This window comes from Apis cerana, linkage group LG14 (assembly GCF_029169275.1).
Source record: "Apis cerana isolate GH-2021 linkage group LG14, AcerK_1.0, whole genome shotgun sequence".
Classification (NCBI taxonomy): domain Eukaryota; kingdom Metazoa; phylum Arthropoda; class Insecta; order Hymenoptera; family Apidae; genus Apis; species Apis cerana.
This window is the reverse complement of record NC_083865.1, coordinates 7183500-7205610: the sequence shown is the minus strand read 5'-3', so window position 1 is coordinate 7205610 and position 22111 is coordinate 7183500. Positions and strand designations below refer to the sequence as shown.

At 36.6% G+C, this 22111-nt stretch overlaps 1 protein-coding gene across 11 annotated transcripts in view; it reads left to right on the top strand.

Moving 5' to 3' along the window:
* The window catches only part of LOC108000705 (uncharacterized), a 306652-nt gene that overhangs the window by 279835 nt on the left and 4706 nt on the right, over positions 1–22111 (top strand). For all 11 annotated transcript variants that reach the window (XM_062084417.1, XM_062084420.1, XM_062084426.1 and 8 more), the window contains 4 exons: positions 16369–16526; positions 17357–17491; positions 18463–18668; positions 21776–21997. In XM_062084417.1, the coding sequence (XP_061940401.1) occupies positions 16369–16526; positions 17357–17491; positions 18463–18668; positions 21776–21997 (721 nt within the window). The remainder of the gene's footprint in view (positions 1–16368; positions 16527–17356; positions 17492–18462; positions 18669–21775; positions 21998–22111) is intronic.

The window sequence follows — 22111 nt, the reverse complement described above, 5'->3', positions numbered from 1 at the left end:
AACCGTGAGAATCGAATTTGAAAGGACAATGCGAAAGGAAAGCGAGGAGAACGAGGGGATGATGATTGAATAGTTAAGGAGGAAACGGAAAATAAGGGAGCGTATCAGGTTCGGCCTTTGTGAGAGGTCGCGTCGCGAAATCACGACTCCACCTTCTTGAATAGAGGCAAACGAAGCATGCAAGGGTTGATTAGTCAGTCTGCAAGCAAACACCCTCGACGACAGGATACATTAGCGCTTAATTATTCGCCTACTGCACGCGATCATTTTTTTTTTTCTTTTTTTTTTTTTTTTTTTTTTTTTTTTTTTTTAATTTCTTTTCTTCTTTTCCCCCCTCGCTCTTTCCTCGCCCCACCCTCCTCCTTCACCCTCGAGGTATTCGTCCAATTAATCGGCCGCTCGCTTCGCCTCGCTCAAGAAGCGAACAAGGACCGGGTTGATTGAATGGAAGTGGAACTTAAAGAGGCGATGCACGTGCGATTATCAAAGCGAGGCGGTACACGCCAACGTTATTATGCTCACGTGACCATGGATAATAATTATTAAAGCGCAACCTGGTGGCTGCCTTTCTATGTTTCAGCGAGCGACACAACGCGAATTTCCCCGGGTGAAATGGCATTTTTCCTCTGTCGAAGTGAGAACTGAATTTCCGCGTAATTTAGAAGCCGTTTGTGTGACACCGTGAACCAAAGGTTAAGAGATAGCGAGCTCGAGATATATATATATATATATAATATATAGAAACGACGAATTTCGTGGTTATCGATTTTATCGTCGAACGTTTTGATGGAAGAAATTGTTTTGCTCTTTATCGAACTTTGTCGTCGTTTATGGTTATTATCGTTTATTATTTATAGAGGAATATAAAGATACTCTGAAACGTATATATATATATATATACACTCTAAAAATATAATCAAATTTCTGAATGTTCTCCACGGCGAAATGTATTAAGTAAACGCTGTGCGAAAAATATAATTTCGTTTCGAATTTAATTGAAGCCCAATTCACGATAGCAACGTTACAACTTGTTGTGACCTGTGATATGATGTATCGTCCGCCTCGCCTACGCATCTTCGCGCAATGGTGGCCGATCGAATGAAAGGGCACGCGAAAAAGATTCAAAAAAAAGAGAGGGAAATCGAAAAATGGAAGAGCGTTGTCCATGCCGCCCCTCCAACGCGTGCTTTTTTGCTTTAATTGTTGCGATTCAGAGACAGTTCGTGACCGGGCTGGAGAAAGAGGATGGCTGTGTTCTAGAAAGCTAGAACGCTGCTAGAACAGGGCCGGATAAAAGTCATAAGCTCTCTCTCTCTCTCTCAGGTGAGGGAGGCCGGGGTTTGCACCCGGTTGGAACGGAATTATAACCGTGGGCAAGGGAGACACATCCACGGTCCACCCGCCCTTTTCTTCTCGTCCAAACACAAACCACGTGACGTTGCCCTCTCGTTGCTTTATTAATTCCTCCCTTGCGCAACCGTGTTGTACACCGCCCCTTTTTTTTCCTTCTCTTTTTTCCTTTTTCCTCTTTTTTTTTATCCCCGTTTTCCAAAGGACTTTATATTCCATCCTTGCACCCTGCTTTAAATATGCAACACGCGCGCCATAGAAAACACACGTATACACGGGCAACGTGTAACGCACACGAGGCATCTGAAATCGCCACAAGCGACACGCGGTACACGCGGTCCTGGAACATTGTGTTGCGTTCGCCGACTAAAAAGGAATTGATTGCTTTTCATATTTTTTCCCTTCCTTTTTCCTCCTCCTCCTCCATCCACGTTTCGTCTCCCGCTCCGCCTATTTTTCCGAATTCACTTTTGTTTTTGCTCTTTCCTCCCTCCCCCCTCTCTCTCTCTCTTTCTTTCTCTGTGGCCAATTTCGAGGCTTTTCTCCTCGTGTTCTCTTTTTTTATTCTTCTTCCCTTCAGGGAAACGAGAGAGAAATTCTATGGTTTCTGAATAAACCGATAAATGGCGAAGACGGGTCGGAATGGATCTGGAGGATTGGCGTTCGATTAACTTTCTTGCACGCGGATACCGAGCGCGACGGTATCGGTCTCTCCTCGGTTTCGTCTCGCCTCGATACCGCTGTGGCAAGGAAATTGTATTCGAAAATCACTTGGGTGTTTAGTTGTTGTTCTTGGTCCCGGTTTCCTCGACCCGGTTGGCTCGAGAGACGTCGATTACAATGCTTGTTAGGAAAGCGGTGGTGCTTCTTGTTGGATGGAGATAGTTTGATTGGCATTTTCCAATTGTTGGGAGGGGGTTAAAAATCAAGAAAAGGCGATGTTCTGTTTCGATCAAAATCACTTTTTCTTGAATATGTTTCTCGTCAAGGAACAAATAAGAAAAATATAGATATATGTTTCACGCTACGTTTTTTCAATTCTCTGTACAATGAAAAGTGATTAATTGGCATTCGGATATATTCCTTGAAGAAGAATTTCTCCCGGATCCTTCGAATTGCTATCGATCGCACAATGTTGGCCGACTGATAGCGACGATAAAATTCATGGAATTCGAAAAAGAAGACGAACGTACCAAAATAAATAGATGTCCAACTGTTCGAGCATAAACGAACTTCGTCTATGAACGCGTAGAAACGGTTGGTCTTCGAGCGAAATTACCGGTGTTACGACATACTAAAATTAAATGTTGACGAGTGCTCGCAAATCCGTGCCTTCATATGTACCGAAAATGGTGCAAAAAAATGGTCATTTCAGTTTTAAAACTTGTATCGAGGGGTGGGAGAGGGTTGGTGGAGGAGTGGTACGATTAAAAGTCGTGCGCTGGAAGCAGCGTTAAAAGCGCCATTAAAAACAGCGTATGAATTCCTGTCCGGTTTAATGATTACAGATTGAGGGGAACGGTCGTAAAGTTCAAAGCTGTATATATAGAGATTTTGTGCGCATTTTATTTTGGTCGATCGTTGTAAAAAAAAAAAAAAAGAAAGAAAAGGAAGAAAGGAAGAAAGAAAGAAAGAAAGGAAACATCTGGTGTGTCCTGCGTGCATACAGAGAATAAAAAAAAGAAAAAAAATATTCGAAACCAATATTCGAACACCGTATAGTTTTATTTATTAAACCATCCCCTTGTAATCGAGATACCGAGGGGATTGTTTCTTTTCCAAATCGATAAAGTTTATTTCTTTGTACGATTTTTATGAAATTATTACTCGTGAAATATGCACGTTTAATTTATCGTTCTGGAAATTTTTAGAACAATTCGGATCAATGGGTCGAGAGTTTATTTTCGGATAAGATTGTTCGTGGATAAACGACGCGAGTCAAATATCTCTTAGTTAATGATAATTAAAAATTAAAATTCGAATATCTGTCACGTAACTTATACTTTATAATTCGATTAAAAGCGTATTAAATTTAGGGACCATTAGAAGCGTATTATTACGAAAAAAAAAGGAGAAAGTATAGAAATTCTAGCCATTAAAATTTGGTTTACCTGTTTACTCTTCTCGAAGTCTTGCGTCTTAAATTTCTTCGAATATTAAAATTAAATTATACAAAGCATAAACACTTTCTGTGTAACAGATTGTTATCAGTCTATTTTTTTTATTATTATTTTTCACTTGACTCAACTCATTGCGTTGACTCATTTTGAAGCTTTATTATTATTCTTCTGCTAATTACTAAATTAATAAATTTGTTTAATTAATAAAACACGCATTTCCGTGAATTTCCGTATAAAATTCCACACTCCGTTCGCGCAGAATATTTTAATTATTGAATTTAATTAATAAGACGCGATTCTCTTTTTTCTTTTGCGTATAAAAATATTTTAACGCGAAGTGGAATATTCCCACTATGTTTCATCGGATTCCAATATATTTCAATTATATTTATTTTCTTATCATTTACATTTAACAGCCTTCAGATTCGTCGTGGAGATCGTTTTAAAAATTATCGAGGAGGATCCGCTCCGTGGTTCGAGCTAATAGAGTTACGAGAGTTATCGCGATTCCCCTCCCCTTCTCTTCGAGATTCAACCCCCGATTTTATGGGGAAACTATTATATCGAGAAAATTATGCGCCGAGAATGGCGGTGAATATTCGAGCGGTGAATTATCGTTGGCCGTATTACTTTCTTTGTCCTTGCTCTCGTCGAATTTTTTCCGCCTCTTCCATTCCGCGGTTATAGATAAAGCATTGTTTATGATTGCGAAATTCTTTGCCTTTTCTTCCCCGCTTTGTAAAGATCGGCCTCTTTAACTCCGAACCGGGCTTCTTATCATTCCTTAAACGGCTGGAATTCGTGTCTTTGCGATCTCCAACAAATTTGCGAACAAATATTTTTCGAGGAAAAGAGTTTGTTTAAACTTGGAATAAATAATTAATTCGAATTAATAATAATCAATTAATCGTCCCAAAAAGTAACACACACTTAAAATACTCATTTTCCATTCTTGTGTCCAATGCGCAACAGAAGAAAAAATTACACAACTTCCAAGTATCGAACTAAGGATCAGAAATCAGGAAAACTTGTATCCCCTCTCGCCGATATTTAGCCAGATATTTTGCCAAGTATCTCAAGTTATTCCGATACTCCGAAAATAGATGCCCGGCCTCCCGGAAGGATAACCGTGTATATAAGACCGTGGAGCGGTATGAAACGACGATATTCGAGGCAAGTGGCCATCTAAGATCTGGATATCGCGTATTAACGAGGTCCAATTAAGTAAATGGCCCTCCCGTGAATTTTCTCGAGGCCGAAACCTCCAGGATTAATTACAAATTGAATCGGATATATATGTATACATATATATATATTATATAAACGGGCGTAACGACTGACCGACCTCGTGGCGCGCGCATACACGGCAAAGGGTGTCAGGTTAATTAGGGACATTCGTCCCTCAAGACATCGCTTTGTGACTAGGAGGCTTAACTGGACACGATGCATCGTGACCCCGACACAACGCACCGGCCTATAAGCTTGATCCCCATCGACGTACATTAAGTGCACGGATTTCAGACGTCTATCTCTGCCCTCTGTCGAATTAAGTGTCGTCAAATTCGGATGGATGTCGTCCTCGTTTCGATCGAGAAATGTGGGAGGAATTTTTTTTTTCTCTTTTATCCTCAATGTTGGAACTGTAGGAATTGAATCGATGCTTGTTTCGCTTCCGAGGAATGGAATATCAGGTGTTTTGGGGGGAGGAGGGGGAAGAATCGGTCGATAAGATGAATTTTTTAATTATTTTTGAAATTAATTCGTCTCAATTCGTGATTCTTTATTCGTTATGTATACTTTTCGAGTTTGAAATTTTTCAATTTTCTAATATATATATATATGTACACAATTATCAAAGCCATCGAAAGATTTTGTCATTTTAATTTTCAATTTTATTCGCGTTGTTTGGAACGCGGTAGCGAAATATAATAGAAGACAAAGACACGTGTGAATAGTACGGTACACAAAGTAAGATGATACGCTAATGTAACTAATGTAGGAAATTGTTAAGATCGTGTATCGATAATTTTATACGCGTTAATTAAATCTGACAGGGAATTTTGTTAGCGGCGTATCGCGTATGACCTGCAATTTTACTACTAAATTGGATGTAATGTAGGTGTAATACCCTGGTGTATACGCAAGAAAGGATATCGAGTTAATCAGGAATATTCATCCCTCAGGGTATCGTTTCACAACTACGATTAACCTCTATTTCGTACTGGGAGCAGCGGAGATTTATATCACGAGCTTATTGTCCTCGATTTTCACGATATCGATGGTAATTTAATTATATAATCGATGATATCGTTATCGAGATTATAGACACAAAAATCCACGATCGTAGAAATTTTTATTTAAATTCGGACGATTTTCGCTTAATCTTAAGAGATCACTTCGTTGAATTAAATTGGAGCAACAATTTCGACAACAGTTTCCCAATTAAATTTGTTATCAGAAAATTAACAACTAACAATTTCAACGACTGAAATATATCGTAAAAAAATTTATTCTCCGTACAACTGTATAATTACTATTTCCAAGGGGTAAATCCTTTTTTCTAAATCCGAAATCAAAATCAGTTTAAAAAAAAAAATGGTGTATTTTTCACCACCGTGGAATTCCTCCTTCCCTCATTTACCTGCGGATGGAAGGAACGTCGTCGAAATCGGTTTAGCGTCCAATTACGAAATCGGGGAGGAAGTACCGAACGCCTGTTACGAGACGTGAAATTCGCGTGGACATCGGCGCGGCGGGAGAAGGATGGCATTAATTCGTGAAAACTTGGTTAAGCTTTTCCATCCTCCTTTCCATCCCACGTCCACGATACGTAATTAGAAAGGACGGAACCCGGTTCCCGTGGTTCGGGTCCACGCCTCTCTCCCCGCAACAACGGGGGGAAGGTGGGGAGGGAGGATTGTCTTGCAGTAATTTGCATTGGTTTAACAACCAGTTTCAAACTACTTGGCGTTACGTTGCTGCTGCAACGCCTATCGTCTAATTTGCACCGGCCAACGGTATAATACGTGCGGAGGGAAGGGCAAAACCTTGCTCGTTTTCTTCGGCGACGGCTGGGTTTCTTTGTCGGCCGTGCGCGGCGCCCCCTTTTAGACGCGGATTTTGATCCAACCTTTGACAGAGGTGCACGTTCATGCTACTAATTATCGTGGTGCCGTGTGATTTTTGCGCGCCCGCCCATTCTCGCTTCTTGTATATGTATTGTAATCCCGCGTCGCGAAATTGCACGGGATAAAAAATATATCGAAGTGTTTCTAGATTTGAAAATTTCGATTTTCGGAGGAATTTAATTTAATTTCGTTGGATCAACTTTGAAACTTTTCGCGTTGTATCATGCTGCATTAGATGCAGTGAAGTTTGGTTCTAACTTGTGAAAAAGTTATTTAAAAATAAACGAAAATGATTGTTGAATTTTTGTTGAATGTTCGACTTTGAATGGAATCCTCCCTTTTATTGCGCGTATGAATCTGCAAATATTTCAAATTTTCCCTGACCTTTCCTCCCTGATTCCAATTTTTATTTTCATAAATTTCGTAAAGAAAATATTTTGAGGGAACGGATGAGGAAATCCTTTTTTCTTTTTTTCCTAGCTCTTCGCTATTTAATTCTCATTTTCTTGGGAACGCGAGAAAAGACTAAAATAAATATTTTATTCGTACGCTATGATTTCAAAGGGTATTATTAAAAAAAGAGACAAAAATCTCCCCTCCCTCCGTGACGGGGCACAATAATATGACGAAATGGCGAAAGGAATTCGCGATTTACGCGATACTTATCCTTTGATCTAAAAGAACGCGGAGAGATGAAAATCCTTTCGCAGGCGACGCGTAATTTGATTTTCGCCAGCGTGGAACAAAGAAAAACTGCTGTCACGAGAAAATAAATCCCTCCTGTCGAGTCTCTCGGTATTCAAGCGCAATATCACTTAATACAGGCTCTCTAATAATATTTTCCACAATCGACTTAACTTCTTCTTCTTTTTCTTCTTCTTCTTCTTCTTCTTCTTCTTCTTCTTCTTCTTCTTCTTCTTCTTCTTCTTCTTCTTCTTCTTCTTCTTCTTCTTCTTCTTCCCAACTTCTTTCTTTCATAAAATTTAAAAAAAGGAAGAGGAGAGAGGGGGAGAAAAAAGGAAGGAAAAATTCTCCAAAGATCAGGTCCGTACGCGTGAGCAAATAATCCAGGGGATTAGACTGGAATCTCGTCCGAGTAATCAAATAAGAAATCTCGATCCCGAGAACGAGATATAAGAAGGGTCGGAAAGAGTAGCTGCGAGATTCCACGATAATTCCTTCCATCGTTCCGCGGTGAAACTTTCTGAGCACTCTTTAATTGCTCGTAGAAATCTTAGGCAGGCCGAAAACTATCATACGCCACGGTGAAAAGTTTCCTCGTGAAAGGAAATGAGATGGTGGCACGTATATAAACCCACCACATCTCTAGCTTTTCCTCTCTCTGATTCTTCGCGCTGGAAATCTTAGCAAATTCCGCTTGGAAATCTTATTCCATTCTTTTCCACCTCTAATTACGTACGCGTAAATCCATGCTTAATGTACCTTGATTAATGTGTGGTTTCTACGTTGTATCATGATAAATAGTCGTGTAAATTTCGGTGATAATGATTCAAAATTTTTGCAAAATATTTACGTTAAATAAGCGCGATAATTCCTTTTTACTTGCCCGTGAAAATTTTGAAAATTTTCACTGAAATAACTCGCTTTATAGTTGAAACGTAAAGTTGGAATATTCTGAGGAATATTTTTTTCTTTCTTTCTTTCTTTAATATTTTTCTTCTCTCGGTCTTTCGAAAATTATGCATCCTTGCGATACGAGATTTATAAGAAAAATTAGTGATAGATAAATGCATGATATCATAATGTTCGCTTGCAAAGAAGCAAGATTTTACCAGAGGTTGAAAAATAATTGATCACCGATCGAGAGATAATTAATTGTCTCGTAAAAAAGGATACATATGATACTTTAATATTTTTCGTATCTTTTCAATCAGTTTATAATGATGACTAGAGACGTTGTGTTACGTGATACAAATATCGATTTGATAATTTTATTAGATCCACTGTCACGTGAATGTCAGGCAACGGAATGAAATCTTTACGAGGACACTGAAAGATAATCCTTTTCACTGATCAAAGGTTTCTCGATATTTAGAAGTGACGTATACGGGTTACGATTGAAGTAAGGATCAACGTATAATAATGTCATTGTGCCATTGCATTTTTTAACGCGAGTGGACAGAGATCTCTTCAAACGTATATATCCCAATAAAGCAAGCTTATAACTATTACGTATTAACCGGTGCTTCAAAATATTAACTGGATCCTGTTGCGTAATTATATTAAAGTTTAAATGGCAGAATTTACAAGTAATTAATTCGATTAAATTTCCTCGAATAACGTTCTGAGAATAGTTGTTATAGTCGAATAGTTGAATAAATTTTATTAATTATAAATCATGCGATTAACTGATAGCCTGCCTAGTTAATAATTGCTCGTTAATTAATTGTATTTTAAAAATTAAAATTAAGCGACGAGTAAATTTTTTTGCTATGAATAATTTACAAATAAATTTTAAAGATTATAAATCTAATTGTGATTAAATACAATTTGTCTCTGACGATATTAGAAGATTCGCTGTAGCTGTGTTAATATTATAAATTGTGAAAAAAAAAGAGGGGGAAGGAAGAAATATTAGCAAGGAAATATTAGCAACAGCAGAATATTCCAGGAATGTCTTTACAATGATATCACAGCAACGGCAGAATGTCTTTCCTGATGATAATATACGATTTACTTGCAAACAGAACGGAACAATGAAATTCTCTTACTACGGGTAACTTGTTCATCTTTGTTATGCAAATTCGTTGCCTCTGAAAGGTTGTAGTATTAAAAAAAAAAAAAAAAAAAACGGTGCTAAAAGAGCAGCTTTAATACACGTGACTAATACGCTCCTTGCAGCGCACCTTAAACTCTCGTGAAGGGAAAATTATGGCCATCTTTTGCACTGGGAAAGAAAACAACGGAGTCATGAATATAAATAGGTGTTTCCATATAATAAACATAAAGAATACCGAAACAGAGAAATAATCTGTGGTAAATACAAAAAAAAAGGAGGAGGAGGGGAAAAAAATATTTTTTTCCAACTAAATTCCACTATTTTTTACTCTTCTCTTTTTTTCAGCGTTCTTCTTCTTTTTTTTTTTTTTTTTTTCAATGGAAAAAACTCATAAGAGTGGAAATGGAGGGGGAAGAGAGGAGGGAAGGGTGTACAAGCGAAAAAAGGAAACATTAAAATGAACTGGACTGACAGAAGTTACGAATGGCCCTGTTACTCGGATAGAATTATGACATCGGTTATGAGAAACGCAATAATTGCGGGGAAACGGCAGTGAAAGCTACGACAGAAATATTATTTATAGTCAGTTGGGGAGGGGGATTGCGTTCTCTCGACCACGAACCGTCCAAGTGGTAATACTTGTGATAGTAAAATATATAGGCGGCAGGTTTTGTCGCATACACATTGTACCAGTTTCTTTACCGTCACGAGCATGGGGGAAAAAATAGAATAGAATAAAATAAAATTGCGCTTCGGGACAGCGATAAAGCAATTTCGTTGACGCGGTCACGAGAAGAGGATTACAAATAATGCAATTATTTCAAAATATATTTTAGTTCATCAATTTTAGAGTCCAGAGTGGTATCGGAGTGTGAATTTTAATTTAGAACAAATCAATAATTAAATATAAATTATTTCGAGTCTTTTAGAGAAATCTTAAATTTCTATGACGTTTTTCAATTTGTAAAAGTAGTAAAAAAAGATAATAGGGATGAAAAAAATTTAAAATTCTTTTCCAAATTTGTAACTATACTTTTCCAAAATTTCGTTTTATTTATTAAAATATATTTGTTGGACAATTGCGAGCAATAAGTGAACCCGCATTGGGATCGATTCTTCGTTAAATCTCCGTGCCTGGTGGACACACGCGCGTATGTGTTCAGATTGAAACAACGTGAACGGAAGTTGAATTTGTCGGATAAATACTAACCCAAACCCTCTAATACCAGATTTCATTAAAATTCATTCAGCCGAGCAAGCTGTCACACGTGCAAGTTAAGCGTTGTGCGAGTGGAGCGGCTAATAGGCTTATAATATTACGATAAAGGATACCTGAAAATTGATACGAGATTGGAAAAACCTGTTAAAAATACTAAATTCCTCGCGCTCCTATAAACACGTATATATATCTTCTAGGATTTAATTTAAAAAAAAAAATAATTAAATTCGCGCCAAAATCCCTTAAATTATTTAAACACAGAGGATTCTCCAGAATTATTTCAACGAATAATTTTATTAATTGTAATTAAATTAATATAAAAAAATATAGAATATATATATATATAATAATTTAATCATTTAATTCATTCACAGTGGAATAATTATACTTAAAGAATCGAGTTTGAACAAATGGACGATATTTCCTTGTTCTTACCATTCATCGTGATAGGATAATTTTTTAAAAGGGATTTAAAATTCAACCTCGAGTCCTCCTTTCACCCCCTCCCCTCTACGCTCGATATTTTCCACTCTCGAACGATTCATAAAAGGATTGCTAATATATTTAAAGTGGAAAATTTAAAACTGCCATTTAAGAGGACCTTTTAACAAACGTTTTTTAATTTTCATCCCCGGGGGAGGAATCTCGAGGCGAGACTTGGTCAAATTGCTCGAAATAAAGTAAGGAGGGAGGGGAGGGTCGGATCGCGTCCTATTTCAGAAATTCTGACAATGACTCATTGTTGTCCACGATATAACTCGAAACGTCGCAGCCAGGTCCCCGCTGATCCTGAAAGTATACGGTTTGGGGAAAAAATAAGAGGGATGGAGAAACTTCTTGCTTACATGGCTTCGTAATGTTTCGTGTGATTCATCGAGAGGAAATAATCGCCACTGTTATCCACGGATTCAACCTTCATTTATCTTTCCTTAATATGAACTCTCACCACGTCTTTTCTATCGATTAATCGTATCAATTTGTCATCATTTTTATATATATATATATTATATTCGTTCCATACGGACAATTTCGTTTTAAGTTTGTTTTCGATTGTACGTGAAATTTATATGGAATTAAATAATTGTAATCCTTAATTAATTTACTCGGGATTGATAAAATTTTGTTCGATGTTAATTTCTTGTATCTTCAAAAATTTTATATTGCTATTAAAATAATTTTGAAGCGACGTTATTTATGGAACAAGCTAGTATTATGATATTAAAATTTGTGAGAATAATAAGTTCGATTTAATTTGAGATAATTACATAAATTTGAGTTTAATTTGATTAGAATTGGAACATTATAGTGTAAAATATAACAGAGGACATAATATACAATAATAATAATTTCCAATAATTATATTGATTTCAATAGATTTTATCAATTGAGAAGAAAATTCGATGGAAAATTTCTTAACAACTTTTTAATAACTTCCATCACGATTCTACAATCTCAATTAATCTAACATTCGAACAAAACTTCGAACCCCGAAATTATTGCATTCACAAATCCGTGAATTATTCATTCATATTTCCACCTGTTTTATTTTCCCTCTCCCTCACCAATCTTAATTTTTTTCGTACACGGTCTATTGGCGGCAGTGACATTATCGAAACCTTTCATGCACGAAGGGAAATTTATTTTATGGGAGGGAGAGGAGTCAAAGAACGGTTGGCCAATAGGGTGTCACGTGGAAATGTCACGGACAGGCTGAATGTGTATCTAAAAGTGTACGAACAAGGGTAAAAAAAAAAGAGAAAGAAAGAAAGGAAGGAAGGAAGGGTAGGGTGAGAGAAGGGAAAACGATGTTCCCCGGTGATTTGTGGAAAACAAATAATTGTCACCGGTGCCAATCACAGGCCTCGTTGGTCGAATCTTGGAGGGACGGCCACTGTCTCAGGGTTGCTTCTTGATGAAAATCTGTCGATTTATTCCCCGTCGTCCCTTGTCCCCACGGCTGTCTCGCGCCAGGCTTATATATTTAAACGAATAGAGGTTTATCTCCTGGCTTGGCTTCCTTTCTTTTCACCACTTGGAAATGCGGATTCCTGATCCCTTTCCCGAGAGGGAAAATTTAAAATTGAATCGGCCCACCTCTTTTGAATTAAACGCGACACCGAAAATAATACTGGAAATTAAATCTGGAAAAAATAACTTGCCACAATTCCTTCCCACTCGTTCATCCCGAAAATTTTCCATTCCCTCCCTCGAACATATTTCCATTTCCATTCCCGCGCACTTACGTTCACAAAAATTTAAATTCAAACGCGCGATACGAATAATCGAATCAAAAATTTAAACGCAAAGATAAAAATCTCCCGACAAGAGATAAATAAAATAAACGATCCCTCTTCTCCCGAAAGATCAACGCGTCAATCCCTCTATCGAATTCTGCTCCTTCCCTTCCTTCCAGACTCGGAAAACTCGATTCGTTAGTTAAAAGTCCTTGTTGCACGCGCAACTTTTAAACGGAAGCGGAAACATCGAGCGAAGTTCCGGCTCTCTCTCTCTCTCTCTCCGTATTTGTCTCCGGTTATATTACCGCGCCACCGAGCGGAGGATTCGAGGAGAGGAGCGGCAGACGTAATCATCGAACTTCCGAAACTAAAGGACGATCGTTACTCCTCTCGGTTGGACCGAGAAGCACAACCGTCGGGCCCTGTTGTTCCATCCTCTTCCACCCGCTTCTTATCAGCGGTCGCAGACATTAAGACGAAGAAAGGAAGAAAGGAAGGGGGAGGGGGGCACTTGAAAAGGCGGTCGCGGCCTCGACAAAGGACGACTTTCGCGGTCGCCGATAATTGGACGGTTGGGATGGAGAGAGGAGAGGGAGGAGGAAAAGAGAGGAAAAAAATTAAAATAGTCGAGACGACAGGAAGCGGCGGTGTAGATGATACTCTCTTTCTCTCTCCCCCCCTCTTCCCTGTCGCTTGCTCGGCCACCCCTTAACGCACCCTTCCCCCCTTCCTTCCACTCCCTATCCTCTCTCTTTCTCTCTCTCGCGCGCGCGCCAGTTTCGCGCTTATTATCCGAAAGTTCCAAAGTGAAACAGAGTGAAACTCTGTCGGGTGTTGAGAGAACTTTTAACAACGCCACGAAGGCACGAATTCGTGGATGTCTCTTGTGTCACGCTATTGCCACGGGGGATGGAATGTGATGGGGGGAGGAGGGGAAAGATTTTGACGGGGGAAAGAAAAGTCGGGAAGAAAGGAGGGGGGAGGGGAGAAATAATGACTGAACGTAAAACGCGTGGAAACGCGAAGGGGGGAGTTGTGGAGGTTGTGATTCGATAAATTGATCATTTTGATTGGAATTCATTGTTGGGGATCTCTTATGGAAGTTTTAAATATTTCTTTTTTTCAATTAATCTTATTCTTTGTTACGTATTGCTCTCAATTATAGTACTTTTGAATATTTCTTTTTTTTTTCTTTTTTTTTTTTGGGAGGAGAGCTTGATGTTTCTTTCTAATATTTAAAATTTTTTAAATGTAGTCTCGTGACGAAAGTTTGTATTTTTGCCCTCGAGTTTCCGTGTTTCTCCATTTACTGACAAAGATCTTTTAGATTTTGTTATCTCGCAGGAATTAATTTTAATAATGAAAATAAATAGAATCGTTGTTGTCAATTTTCCTGAGTTTTTTTTTTTTTACGTCGATACATTTTTTATGTATCGATTGTTAGATAAATATTTTTGAAATCTTTTATAGAAACGCTATTAGTACGGCACCGTGTATTGAAAAAAAAAAGGAAAATGTCACAATATTTATCGTAAAAATATTTTCCAAGCTTTGACTTGGTATTGTTACATAAATTAAAACGGCATAGAAATAAATCCAATACGTGGTATTTTATACGAAACAAGGGAACGCGCTTTAGGCAGTTGGCCGGGAACCGATGAAATAGAAATTTATAACGGTAGGGAAAAAGGAGAGAAAAGAGGAATGGTGGAAATCTGAAAACTCTTGGTGAAACGCGAAGTTTAAATAAATGTAAAGGGAAAAACAAAAGGAGGATCCTTGCGCAGGGGCTGGAAACTGGTAAAAAGGATGGAAAAATATACGCTAACAACTTGGTTGAAAACAAAGAACAAATGATAAAAGCTTCACGGGCGAGAGAAAACTTCCTACTTAATAATAATAACGTCGTTAGTTAAACGGGCAAGAGTTTTTTTTTCTTTCCTTTTTTTTTTTAATCGACGCACCAATAAATTGAAACAACAATACTTATACCGAAGTAAATTTAATAGTTTGAGAAGGAAATCCAGCAATTAAATCGTTGCTCATCCCCATACCCCCGAACTGGAACCCGTTCGAAAACGAATTTCGCCCTGGCTCGACGACAAAAGCGGGATAAAATTCCAAGGTGTAAACAAGCGGATGGAACGGAGAAACGCGTTAAACGGGAAAGAAGAGAACGCGTTTCTCGAGAAGAAAAAGGGAAAAGTGAACGAGGGGAGGGAGGAAAAAGATGAAAACGAAGGGGGAGGAGAGGAGAAACTGGCAAGGAACGGAGAAAGAGAATTCAGAGAAGAAGGAGACTGGAGAAGGTTGAGGGTGGAAAGGGATATAGCGAAAGAAGAGGAAGTTTTATTTCAACGAAAGCTTGGCGGAGGGGTGAAAGCGGGCAAGGACAGACGGAGGAAATACATAGCCGGATAAATACGAGGGGTTGCGATTCCTCTTTTCTGCTTCTCTTGTTTCCACTCTGATCCTCCCTTCCTATTTCTCTCTCTCTCTCCTTCTTTCGCTCGAAAACTCACCCCTTTCCTCTTCTATCGTATCCGAAGTGGCTTGTCGAGCGGCGACAATGTCGCATCGATTTTATCAAAAGTCCAAACACATCCGATTAAATTCAGTTAGGTGGACGTGTAGACGCCTTTTGAATCTTTATCGAGATGTATATATATATACACGTGAATACGTATAAAAGGGATGTGTTCCTTAGCGGCTGAAATGGATGTCTGGAAATGGTTGGAATTTCGGCGAATTAGCGATCTCGAAGACAAGCGTTCTCGAGTCGAGTTTTATTAGAAATTCGACGACGAGAGCAGTTCCACGAGAGCCTTTTAATCGAAACGATAGTATTCGTGAAAGCAGCTTGCGTGCAAACACGTACCGCCGTTGCGTTTAAATTTGTTGATTAAATGTGTACGTAGAATTTGTTACGTTATTCGAGAAGACCGTTTAATCCTTTCGTGCACGGGGATAATAAAAAGGAAAGGAAAATTTAAGAGGGATTTTAAATATGTTTTTGATCGAATATTCGTTCAATTTTGTTGAAACGAATCGAATCTCCTGAGAAATTTTGTATCTTGCGTATTAGAGATATTTTTAATTTCGAAGCTACTACTTCTTAGTAGTTTCCTTTCGAAAGATTTTCTATTATTTGATACCTCGGAAGCTTCAATGCTTCTTTCCACTTTCTTCTCTCTTTTCGAAAAATTTCTCTATACCGAGTCATCGTTGCAAGTTCCCTTTTCTCCCCCCCACTTTTTATCTCTTAACGTTTCTCAAGAATTCCCTCTTCCGAATTTCCCTCCGAATCGCACAAATTTTTCCAGCCAAATTATCATAATTAAAATTTCCCAATCAAGAAAAAATTTCATGATAGACCTTCTTTCCAGTTTTCTGGAAAGAATCGCCAAATAAAAATCCTTCTAAATGTAATCGTTCTTCAAACTTCAACAAACTCTGGTTTCGAAGCCGTTCCCAAAACCGTTATTTCGCTTTGTATAGGTATTCAACTGGCGGTGTTAAACAATTATTCACTCCGCGGTGGATGGTGACACTCAGTATCCAACTTTATTTTCAGTTACTACGCGTCCACCGCTTTTCCACCCCGTTTGGCGCCACCATTGAAGAGACCCCGGCTGATGCCACCGGCTCGATCCCAACATCCTAAACAACAGAAGCAACAACCCGCTACGAACACGGCAACTGTACCCGATCTGAATCAACTTAAAGTGTATAGTAAGTATGGTCCACTATTTTTTTTCTTTCTTTTTTCTTTTTTTTTTTTTTTTTACATATACACACAGGTTTTTTAATTCATCGGAGAATTGCTAAATTTACACATAGGCTGTCGATATGTTCGCGTCAATGGTAATTGAAATATATATTGGAATGTTGATTTTAGAGATCAAATATAAAAAAAATTTTTTTCTTTTTTCGGTTATACCGTTATATCGTAAATATTTAATATCTTTTGTCCCAGCGATTTTTTTTTAATATATATATATATAAAATTTCAAATAATTAAAATATAAAAGCACACATTCCATAATATTTTAAACATTAATTCGAGCATAATTATGTTCCAAATTTAATTCGCTAAAACTTATTTCAAATGTAAGTTTTAGTTTTCACCGTGGCTAATCGCATCAGCTAGCTATTCAATTTCAAACAGCAAAGGAAGAAAGAAATTATCTTTCATTATTCCCTTTAATAAAACGGAGATATATACTCCAATATTCCCGGTCAAAAGTCGAATTAATTCTCAACTTCAAAGTGATCGGCGTACAATTATTCCGGAATAAGATTGTAAGACAAATTGGGAACGAAGAAATAATAATGGCACGACAAGATCTTTGAATTTGAATCAGACTGAACTATATCGAACTTTGCATCTTGGAAAATTAAATTTTAAATTTCTTCCAAGTTATCTTACACTTTCGATTTGAAAAAGAGAAAGAAAAACGATCAAAGAAGATCGACTCCTCCTTGTGATAAGAATCTGATATGCGATTAAACGACAAAGATCGAACGAGAATGGAAACCAATTCACAATTTCCACGTTGCAGGCAACCCGGATATCCTGATCTGCGGCAATTGCAGGGAGATGTTTACGGATCTGGGCGAGTTGCTCGAGCACAAGCGGAATTACTGCAAACTGCGGTTCACATGTAAATGTCACACCTTCAATGGAACAGCCCCAAGTACGTACTCGAAAGAAAGATCTACTCTCTTTCCTATTCATATATATATATATACGAGAACGGATTAAAAACGATCGCTTTGGATCGTGCGAATTCCGCTACGTTCTCCTCCTTTAAGAAATTTTTCAATAAAAAGAACCAAGAAAGAGCTTTCATCGAAATTCGAGGGCGGAGCCGTTGTTTGGAAACACATACCAACCCCTCTACTCCCCCTATTTTTCCTCTAAGTTATCCTTATCGCGCCGGTGTTGAATGGGCCGAAATGTAAAAATGAAATTCGAATCTTGGATCCCCGGAGTCGATTTCCTTTTTCCACTGAAGCAAAACGGAATTGTATCTTTGAGTTTTATTCGCAGCCGCGTTCTCGGTTCAAAGGCTAATCCCGCTATTTGGTTAGATCGAAAGCGTCGTCGTTGCTCGACAAATTTGCAAGGGATTTTCTTTACCCTCCCTGCTGATGCTTTGCAAAATTGTTTCCGATTTTTACGTGGATTGACTACTTTGAGAAATATTGGGGGTAAAGGAAAGGTAATGGTGATATAATGGATTGAATGATTGTAATGGATCGTGTGAATTTATAGGAAGGAGAAATTTCTTAAGGGAATAATTCTTTAATTTGACATTTTACATTTCATATTTTGAGCAAGATTGATGATTTTAATTTTTAAACTTTGAAAATCTTTTGATAAAAAAATAAATTATTTATATTTTTATCTTAAATGGATATAATTAAAGGAATAGCTGGTAATAATACTTCGTTTTCTAAATTAAAAGCTACTATAATTAAGTCTTAACACTTACATCTTATTATTATATTTGTAAATTTCTTTCTTTTTTTTTTATGTGTGTATCGTGTGTATTTTTAAAAAGACTTAAAGCCACACACGCACAAATCTACAATGGTGACTTTTGACAAACAACACATGTATAAATTATTACCAAACATAATACTTTCACGTTTATGTTCTAAGGAGATTCTACAACGGCTCTGCTATGCGTTCTCTGCAAGGTATCATTCCCCTCAGCATGGGAATTGATGGTTCACGCCCAGGCAGCTCACATGATCAACATTTACGAGTTGGGAACCCGACCCCAAAGCCCCAGATCCGCTCCCAGCCCCCCTCAGAGTCCAAGCCAACATCAGAAGGAATCATCACCGTCACCGCAAGATTTTCAGGTAAGTTTTTGACATATCAGAGATAAATATATTTTATTTCTTCTTCATTTGATTTCATATTTTATAAATATATAATAATTCAAGAAGATGTGTAATGACATTTTCTCCAAAATTCTCTTCAAACTTGTTCATTCAGTTAATTAATTAGAATTTATTGAAATTGCAAAATTAAAAGGAATGATAAATTTTGATAACATTCCGTATACTTGTATACTACTTCAAATTTAAAAGTTATTTTTATTAAATGAACATTCGAGTTATTTATAATTCTTGATAATTCTGAAAATTTTATCAACGTAAACCTTGTCAACGTTCGATATATGATTTACATTTAATTTCGATATTTGCCAATCTAATATATTGAATGGTAAAAATAAAATTGTGCTGAAGATAAATGCAATACCGAAATTGCCAGATAGACCAGTCGTAAAAATTTCCTCCTCGTTTTCATCAACGAAAATAGAAAATAAAGAAATCAAAAGGGAGGAAAAATAAAATAGAAAAAAAAAAAACGGTGATATTCGAAGCACGGCCAATGGAAATTAAAAGAGGCGCACAACTGTTAACTGATACTTTATATGTAACGTGAAAATTAAATTCCCTAAAGGAAAAGTAATTTCGCCCTGATGGATTTTCCTCTTTCGTTATTTTTGTTGGCCCGAAATGTGAAATAGCGAACGATGACTGCGCAATCTTATCAGAATGAACAAGCTTGGTTGGAGGGTCTGAAAAGAAAATACGACGTTCTCTATTCGCTCTAGCTTTAATTCCAGAAATATTTCTGGACTTATTTGCCGTCATAATCGCGCAAGTTCATCCACCAATTGGAATTTTCATCCTTTATTCACGCAAAAATGGAAATTATTCGAATTAGTCTTTCTATTTTTTTCTTTTTTTTTTATTTGTATTTAGTTAAAAAGTATACATAGTAAAAAATCTCAGTGAAGTAAATACGATATTGAAAGGAGTTTCTCACTTTCTTTGAGAGGAATTCATTTAATATTGCTCAATCGACTGAACGCGAAGAAAAATGATGGAGGGAATAATGGATTTACTTCGGTCGAAAATTGTGTCGATCGAGAAAGCTTTTAAAGTAGAATATCTTCGATGAAGAAATTAACAAAATTGGGAATTGTTTCCGATAATATTTTCCGAACGCGAGAAAAAATGAATAGAATTTAACTTGTGTCAGATTTGTGTCAAATTCGATGAAAGTTGTTTTTCAAAATTAAATTAGAACATTTTGGTAAAATTATAAAAAAGAAAAAAAAATACAAATTTACGATAGAAATAATAGATCGAGAAGAGTTTGTCGGTCAAAATTCGATAAAGAAAATTTTTAAAATTAGATTAAAATAAATTGAAACAGCGAAATGGAACTGAACGAAAAATATTTACAATGAATATCTTAAAAATCGATCTTAAAAAAGATAAAATATAATATAACTTGGTGGAAGAATTTCTGCGAGCTATGTAAAACTGAAACTCAAATACGTCGAACAGGAAGCAATAATAACAGTGGCAGTCAATTTAAACAATATAAGTTTTCTGCAGTAAAGGGTGGAAACACGAGAAATCGTAATATCGTGAAGAGGCAGGGCTCTCTGAGTGCTTAAGACAAGGCTATGAACTGGGGGAATGAAACTCTGTAACAAAAGAACGAAATCCTGTCGCCGTAGGGAACGACGTACAACTTGGAAAAATATTACTTCATCATATGTTTCTCTGTCGATATGTCAACTCCAGGGCACGGGCGAAGGTATATCAGCTATCGAGCTATCAGGCAATCGGAACTTTTGTTTCGGATTTCATCGCTCAAGAGTCTCATTATTTTCACTCTTGCTACTCGCCACTCTTATTAATTGCGTCGAATGTGTGATTCTTCTTGACTCTTTAGTAAAAGGAACAACTTTTCTCTTCTCTCTTCTTCTTTTTTTTTTCTTTTTCTTTTTTTTTCCTCTCGTTTTTCTATTAATTACAGGGGGAGAAGGTTTCAATTTATTAAATTTCGATTATTCGAAGCATTTTCTTTTGTCTACTTTATTTAATTTATCAGTGTGTTTTGATAAATTTCTGAAATTTAAATATTTAAATTTCCATTTTATAACTCCAATTTGAAAAAAGATTGAATGTAAGTTTTTTTTTTTTATTAATTTTTAACGTGGTTTAACGCGTTTTAAATGAGAGAAGACTTGTAAGATTTAAATATATTATCACTGAAATTTCCATTTTGAATCGCTCTAATTTGAAATTTAGAATAAGATTGTAAATGGTACTTGAATCTCGATTATCTTGAATACGATCTTCCAATTAAACCGATCTAATTAAGTCCAATTATAATATAATGAAAGTTCAGAGAATGATATTTCAGAATGGTTAATTCAATTCGAAGATGAATTTTTGAGAACAATATAGTAACGATTAAAAAGATATTTGACAATAAGATTCCGCGAACGTTCGTTAAAATTGATTTTAACTTTTATTTGATTTTATTATTATTTGATTCATTCCTATGATGTGAATGAAAAATCTCTCTCTATATCTAATACATGATATTCTTCTAATATATGCAATGAACAATGCACTATTTATAATACAAGCAATATCTAATAGCGCATCAGAGAAATATGAAGAGAATTAGATGAAAAAAATGAGAAAGTAATATAGGTTCCGCTTTGGTCAGCCAACTGGATAAAGTAAGTAGAGCTCGACGACTAGTACGACACGCGTCTGACTAGGAATATCGCTTTACTATCACAGAGTACAAAAGAAAAGTGGAACAGGTCAAGTCAGAGGGCTCAATTGATCACGTACTTTCGATTCTTAGGGGTATTTTTATATGCGATATCCTTTGTATAAATTTATTCGCGCATTACTCGATGTATCTTACGTTACAATTCTCGTTTCATAATTTTTTTTTTTGAAAAATTTAGAGATATATTTTATGAAGATATAATTATTTTATTATTTTATTATTCGGTGATACGTGAATTTATATTTATCTTGTAATATTAATATTTTTATTGCGCATTATTATTTGAAATGACCAAATGATTAAATTTATCGTGAAATTTAAGTCAGTTTATTTTTTAATTGTTTCAAACCAGGAAACCAAAGCATCAGATTATGAGGAACGCGCGGAAGAAGAAGATCTGGATGGACACGAATTATTGCCCTCCCCTGACAGTGGTAAATCAACAGACAACGAGGCAGCTTTGTCACCGATTAAAATACGATCTGACGTAAATGGACTGGACCACGAAGAATGCGACGAATTGATCCACGTTGAGAACACTACACAAGCTTGTATCATGCATGCCCTCAGCATTGTAAGTATTTTTACGTTTCATTTCATTTCCAATTCCCCAATATAAATTTATTGAAAATTTAGTTACTTTTATCGCAAATGTTATACATGAAATTCAATATAATTGAATTTATAG